The sequence below is a fragment of the Lathyrus oleraceus genome, chromosome 7, assembly GCF_024323335.1.
Source record: "Lathyrus oleraceus cultivar Zhongwan6 chromosome 7, CAAS_Psat_ZW6_1.0, whole genome shotgun sequence".
Lineage (NCBI taxonomy): Eukaryota > Viridiplantae > Streptophyta > Magnoliopsida > Fabales > Fabaceae > Lathyrus > Lathyrus oleraceus.
Window position 1 is genome coordinate 199,276,028 of NC_066585.1, and position 7,651 is coordinate 199,283,678.

The following is a 7,651-nucleotide window of genomic DNA, read 5'->3' on the forward strand; positions in this document are numbered from 1 at the left end:
AAGAGAAGAGGCAATTGACGGATAAAAGGGATTAGTAGCCAATCCCCCGTTATTCAGTGCGTCGTTCTTTATGCTCGCACTACGTGCTGATGCTTCTGAACATGTGCTCCAGATCTTTTGTCCAGAGTCTATCAAGTGGAAAAGGATCCCACTTTCTGGATCCCCACGCTTTCTGTGTCATGAGCTCACCCTGGCCAGGGTTAAGAGCATGAGGTCTCATCCTCATTTAGACTTTGATCAGCTTCACCCTGACGTTCAATGTTAGTGGTTAAGAGCTACAGATTACCCCTTACAGTTTGGCTTGTTTGTCGAGGTTGATATGACCCCTCTTGACTAAAGCCCACCCATTGTTTGAGACTCTTTTATGGATATAGTGTGTGATGCTTGTTCACTTGTGTTGGTGTTTATTTGCTTTTTGAGTTGACTCGCTTCCTGTGTGAGTTAAATTCTTGTTAGAGACCTCAGCTTAGGGATATTGATTACATGACAACTATTAGGCTCGAGTTTCAGTCTCCCTATTAGTTTGTTGTCTCCCCGGTCTCTAGTTAGGAGAGTGTTTTACCCCTGGTAAGGGGAACTACGTCGCCCTGATTCTCATACCAGATGAGATACGTAGGCAGGAGGTTGTGAGCAATCTCTCCGGGCACCTTTTCATTTTTTTTTGTTTTAGTTTTGTGTGTGTTCACTCTTTTCTTTGTTTTCGCGTGTGTTCACCCTTTATTTGTTTTCTTTGGTGTGAGTACCCGTTTGTTAAGTGCGTGTGTGCTGTAACTTCATACCTTGGGGATTTCTTCTGTTATTATTCGGGGTTCACTAGTTGGGGTTCACTTTGGTTACTTGGTATCCGTTCGGGTTCACCTATATTCATCTTTGGGGTTCATATTGGGGTTCATCTTCGGGGTTCATTCGTGATGATTGTAATTACTTGGGGTTCATGTTGGGATTCATTTGTGACGGTTGTTATTCATTTGGGGTTCATTTGTGGTGACTGGTTATACATATCGGGGTTTTATTCTGGATATTTGGTTCTTTGGTGTTCGCTGGTTAGCGTCTGTTATTGTTAGGAGTCGGATGTAAGTCCCTGTATTGACATTCTGTTTCCTGTTTGTTGTTGTTAGGAGTCGGGTGTAAGTCCATGTATTGGCATTCTGTTTCCTGTTTGTTGTTGTTAGGAGTCGAGTGTAAGTCCATGTATTGGCATTCAGTTTCCTGTTTGTTGTTGTTAGGAGTCGGGTGTAAGTCCATGTATTGACATTCTGTTTCCTTTTTGTTGTTGGGTGTCGGGTGTAAGTCCATGTATTGGCATTCTGTTTCCCTTCGAGTGTTTCTTTTGACGTCTCAGCGTCCCTTTTTGGTGTCTTGTTTCGGCGTGCGTTAGCCGAGCTACGAGTGCTCTGATTCTTCTCTGGATAGAGAAGATACGTAGGCATAGGACGCAATGTCTTAGCGAGCATGTCTTCTTTCCCCGAACTACGTCGACTCTGATGTTTGTTTCTGACAAACTACGTAGGCCCAGGATGCAACATCCTGCCGAGTCCACTTCCTCCATCTTCTTTCTTTTCCCCACCTGTTTATAATTCCAGTTTGTGCAGTTTTTTTTGAGCAGTTTATTAGCAACCCTTTCCTTCCCTTTGAGCTATCTTTTGAGCGTGGATCCCGTCGAGTACGACGGACGTGAGAGGTGCTAACACCTTCCCCTTGCGTAACCTACTCTCGTACCTTGTAATCTCAGGTCGTAAGACCGTTCCTTTACCTTTCTTAGGTTAGTCCTGCGCTCCCTTTCCGTCCTAGGATGAATAGCGTCGGTGGCGGCTCTGTTATTTTCGCCGGTTGTTTTTCGCGTTGCGACAAATAGTCTTAATGATTTAATGGTATCCCACTTCACAACAAAACTTGACTATGGATACTTTAAGAATAATGTCCTTATGTTTAATGGGATCTCATGATTAAGTCACACTTGATACATTAAACAGACTAGTTATTCTAGGTACTTTATTAAACAAACATAATAAAGAAAGAACATTTTTTATTATAAATAAATAATTCGATACAAGTACCAAAAGTATTAGTCTCTAGGGCTTACACCAACAAATGTAGTCCCTGAGCTCCTTATGGAAGTCTACACTGGGCGTTCGCCTACTTGGAACAAGCTTCTTTCTCCTTCTTTAGGACGACCTCAAACTTCGTCACCTTTGTCATTGAAGCATTAAAATTTTCCTAGGCATTAACTTTGACCTTTTTTCAGCCTTAGCCGACAAAACCTTCTTCTCCTTCAATGTAATAAATGTGAAGGACCTCATTTTGAAGAACCTCATGATAGACACTGAAAAACCATAAAGCCTAAAATGCACATTGTTCATAGGCCACCATTCATCATCAATAGGAATCCATTATTTTGAAGGGCATCCAAATAATGGAAGAAGATCAGACTTTAAAACAATATTAGAGGTGAAATGCAGCATTTGGTGAAATTGTTCGTTGGGTCTGAATATGTCTCAAGGTATAGAATGATCTGTTATGAAAAATCCTTCTGGGATTATTACGAGCACATAAATATATTCATTAAGTTGTGTAACACCTTTCTCATTGTGTTGCTAACAAGTAAACTACATTTGCTTGAATGTGTTGGTTTTACTTTAATAGAGATGACATATATAATTGAAAAATATTTTTTATAAAATAAAGGGCTAAAAGCCCATAAAAAAAATCACCTCTAGTTACACAAGGGATAGAGACCCCTAATAAATCTGAAGTAAACACTATGAGAAACTCCATAGTATAATGGTCTTGTATCATGATGTAAGTCTAAGTTAGACATGACGCACATCCATTTGCTTCCACATAAGCATGCTTAATCCGAACTTCTCAATCACAGTTCAGGAATGCCTACTCAAAAATAAAATTTTGCAATTTGTGGGATTTGAACTCACACCATTTGGTTAAAATGTTTACACATTTACCACTTGTCCATGAGCTCACTTTGCTTAAATTTTGCACCGAAATTGTAATATATGAAAATTGATGTTCAGTTCTGATTCTTGAGAGAGAGATCGTGCACTTGCAGCCCTTGATTATACTAATTGATGTTCATGAAACAGGAGCATGATAATGATAATCACATACATAAAATTCATGAGCGCACTTGCGTATGTGTATATACATGCATAAGTGTATTTGTTTTGGAAAATGTTTCACCACCATACATACATAAAAATCACATTGCTACTTTGAGAAACTAAGAATCCGAACATTATTTCAAAAACAAACATGAAAATGAAACTTTAATGGAAGATGATGGTGAAGATTGTGAGAGAAAGAGTAAATAATAAAGTTACATAATCAAACTACCAAAAATTATTAAGGTTTGAAATAGTTGAACACTAAATAAACATACATGAATACCTCATAAACAAACACATGTTCTCATCGATCTAAAAATATTCTACATTTGTATGAAGGTTGGACATGAAGACATGAATTCATACGCAGAATTAAAAACTAAAAAAAATAAAAAATTAGATTATATGGACTAAAATAAAAAACGCGCTAATACATAGGATTGTAAACCCTACATTGAGTAGCAAAGAAGGCATAATCTAGTGTTTTAGCCATAAAAGAAAGCATATATCTCAATTGACATGATAGAACTGTAGTATAAATGAGATCTAAACCGCATTCAAATACAAAGAAAGTAGATTATACTAGGAAAACATTTTAAGGAGTGCCATGAGCTTTAGTGCATTTGAAGTAGATTGAGTTTACATGGTATAGATATATCTAATGTGGTGGTTGAATCACAATAACACACGACTTGACACGCTGACAATTATGCCATAAACCTCAACAACGATAAGTAAAAAAGTTGAATAAGTATCCTTATAACATTGTCAAAGAGACCTTAAACTCATAAGAGGAGTCCATCTTAAAAGACTAGTTTTTTATGGCTAAAACACTAGATTATGCTTTCTTTGCTACTCAATGTAGGGATTACAACCCTATCTAACCAGACATACATAGATTTCATCTCAAAAACAACTTTATAAAGTTGCATACGATTTTAAATTTGTCAGATCATAGTTTGCTCAAGAGAGGTATGCTCGTATATATATATATGGTGCTTAAAGTTAAAAAGTTACGGGGTTGAATAGTTTGCTTAGTTCATGAGATGATGAAGTTGAGACTCAACAACCAACAAAGAGGCTTATATGCCTTGTCATAACTATGTTGTGAAAGCTAGAGACTGCGTACGTGTGTGTGTGTGTTATCGAGTGCATGTTATGAGTTTGATTGTGAATAGAACTTTGATAATGGTTTTAAGAGCTATTTATGGCAATAATGGATACATCATTTTTCAGTCGTCAAAAGAAGACTGCAAATCAGCAAGTCGTTGTTTTCTGAATGAACAAGGGGAAATATTTGACAAAAATAAAGAACGAAAATGAAATGCGTGCTATCACAAAGATAGTACAATACTGAAACAAAGTCAATTATTTAGAAAGAAATTTGTGATGATTTACAGTGCTGGACATCCTCAAGTTGACACCTTAAGCTGCCTTTGCTTGCTGCACAAGAAAAATAAAAGGGTAATAATGTCAGTTGCATTTGTTTATTTGGCTATTCTATATATATAGTATACAAAAATCAAATGAAAACACGAGTACTCACTCGCTTCTCTTCTTCAATCTGGGCTTTGATGAAAGAGTAGAGTGCTACTCCAGCAATTGCAATGCCAGTTCCTATGCCAGTTTGAGTGGAAATCTTGTTGCCTGTGTGAAGCAATTACATCCAATCAAAATGTCAGATTTCTTGAAAGAAAACCTAATATAAACAAATAAACATGGCGAAACTTAAGAAGAGTGCAATGATATGATGGAAGAAAACAATATTTACCGAAGATAATGATCGAAAATCCAATGACGAATACACGCTTGAGTACGTTGCCAACTGCATGAGTAAGAGGAGCCACTCTCTCCAATGTGTTAGTTGCCACCTAGTGATGAAAATTGAAACGAGCAAAAGTTAAAAGAGTCTTAAACTAAAAGTAAAATTCTCAATATGGAAAAGGAGGATTTAATTACCTGGTTGTAGAGATGGTAAAACATACCAACCCAGAAGAGATCTGATACAAACTTAACCAAACCTACTTTAGCAATTGCGTCATTGAAACCGGTCTTCAACAGTGTAGGCCCTTCAATCTAAGGGATCAAATCATAAAATAAGTGAGGACACAATGCCAAAAGTAACAGCGAATTTCACAGGAAATAAGAAAGATTTGACTAGTTCACTTACAATTAAGGCCGGCGGTATGCAGACAATTAGAGCAATGATTGAAATGTAGGCATAGATATTGGTACTATCCATATCAGTCTGCAGAAAGAGTTATTTAACAATAATTATATATAACATGAAGAAAAAAAACAGTAGTAAGTAATGAAGTGATAGAATATATATATATAACTAACCATGGCTTTCTTTGAGTAGATACTCCTGTATGTAAAGGAAATGTTTGAAATCATAGCACTTATGAAGCCAAGCCAGTTGAATGAGAGTTCAGTCAATGATGCCATTGACACACCTGCATAGATTATTCACATATAAAATGACCACAAATTGCAAAGTCTAGTTAAAATCTTGTGAACAATGAATGAGATCGATGAGAAGAAGTTACCAATAACAACAGGAGCCAACGAGAGCCATAGAGTGATGGGAATTGATTGTCCAAGTATAAATTGTGAAGCAGCAGCATTAAAGAATGGCTCAAGAGCTGAAGAAAACACAAGTTTCATTCATTATCACATTCAGAAATGAAAGTAGATACAATACAACCTCATTCCACATCTTTATCATGAAATTTTGCTACCTTTAACGGTATGTGTGAAAGAAACAGCAACGGCTGCAAATGAGACATTGCTAGTGACATGGCCTAATGCATGACACACAGCTACTGGAATCAGCAACTTCAGCAGGTTACCGTCAATAGGCTACACAAATAACAACCATATGCATCACAAAAAGATTGATTTCATTAAAAGTTCTTAAATAAGGTGAACATATAAAAGTGGTGGTGTGGCTAGCAAATACTAATTTGGAATATGGGCCGGAGATATTGAATTGGGCTTACAGCGCGCTTAGGGAGGCCCACGGTCCAGCTCACCAAACAATACACCACTCCCACAGCTAAATGAATTACCGACACGAAGCTGCAGAGTCAATCAAATTCAACAAAACTTAAGACGAGTAACGAGAAACGAGAAACTAGGAAATTTAAATAATTTCATTTCTTTAATAATAATATGAATCTAACATGTACACAAAGAAATTTAATTACTATAGTTATATAATAACACTATACAGAAGCTATTAATTAATTAGTATTCCATTATTCCATAAATCAAGGAACACGACGAGTTAGAGTAACTTACTAAGGATATGGGAAATAGTTATAGATCTTCTTGTTGAGGATGTTGAAAATCACATTCAAGAAGTACCTGCATCAAAAGGACAAAGACGTAATTTCAAACTCAAAGCGATCGATGACAACCACACACGCACACGATCGAGTACACAGAAAAAAACACAACATAGACACTGTCGTAAGTTGTTGTTGTTGTGTGACGTACCAAGTGAAGAAGAAAAAACCGGTAGTAAGAGCTGGATACCGGCTGAAGAATCCAACCGGAGCTACCTTCTCTTCACTGTAAACAAAAAAACACAAAACGACGACATTAGTGAGTACAGTGTTGAGACTGAGTTTACTGAGTCAGAACGGATTAAACGGACCTCACCCAGCGGAATCGTTTCCTCCTGCAGTGGCGGGACAAGGACGGAGAAGTGAAGCACCTTTCTTAAGCACTGGAGAACAGAGCTCCGGACGAAGTTGTCTTCCCCATACGAGGTTCCCGCCATCGGAGACTGATCCGAACGATTTCACGGAGGGGAGAGAAGCATTGGCGAGGGGTAGCCGATGCAGTTTGTTGAGGGTAGGGAGGGAGGAGAGAGTGGTGGCGCGTGACAGCACTCGTGACTCCATGAGAATCAAAATGTTGAAAGACGATAAACAACTAGAGTGCGTGATATATGGACAATGTTGGTTGCTGTGAGGATGTTTTTGTTTTGTTCAGATACCTGTGGTTCTCGTTAACCGTTGTTCGGGGTGTAATCGAGTGTATCGCAGAACACGTGAGGAGGGTGTAGTATACGGTGTTGTTGGCGTTGATGGTGAGAGAGTAGGGTGTTATGGTGGAGGTGAGAGGATATGGTTGTGGTTGGATGGGAGAGGTGGGGCCCTCTTATCTGTTGGGGGAGATTTGTGTCCAAGGTGGAATCAGTGATTGGTGGTGACTGGATGAATGAATAAGCTTGTAATTTTTTCTTCAAAAGAATCACAGGTGCCTTATCATGATGTAATGTCCTTCTTTGCCTGTGATCGATAGTTACGTTAGGGGTTATATATTACCGCTACTCTCAATTTGTTGTTTAATAGTACTAAGTACTAGTAACACTAACTAATGTCACGGAATGACTCATTTTGTCACCGAAAAGATGAGTTTCTCTTTTATTTACTTTTGTGATTGTAAAAAGCCTGTGTTCTTTTTTTTAAACCAAAAGGCTAGTGTTTTAAAACTACATGAAAAGAAAACATGAGTTGATT

The 7,651-nt window shown here is 37.8% G+C and overlaps 1 protein-coding gene across 1 annotated transcript; it reads right to left on the bottom strand.

Moving 5' to 3' along the window:
* Nucleotides 1-4,284: 4,284 nt before the first annotated feature.
* Nucleotides 4,285-7,418, bottom strand: LOC127108066 (triose phosphate/phosphate translocator, chloroplastic). Its single transcript, NM_001427111.1, has 12 exons — nucleotides 6,786-7,418; nucleotides 6,621-6,695; nucleotides 6,423-6,488; nucleotides 6,122-6,200; nucleotides 5,861-5,981; nucleotides 5,669-5,764; nucleotides 5,463-5,575; nucleotides 5,290-5,367; nucleotides 5,079-5,195; nucleotides 4,891-4,990; nucleotides 4,666-4,766; nucleotides 4,285-4,562 (listed from the first exon to the last, which is right to left on the bottom strand). The coding sequence occupies exons 1-12, from the start codon at nucleotides 7,028-7,030 to the stop codon at nucleotides 4,545-4,547; spliced, it is 1,209 nt and encodes a 402-aa protein (NP_001414040.1). The 5' UTR covers nucleotides 7,031-7,418; the 3' UTR covers nucleotides 4,285-4,544.
* Between the last annotated feature and the right edge of the window lie 233 nt (nucleotides 7,419-7,651).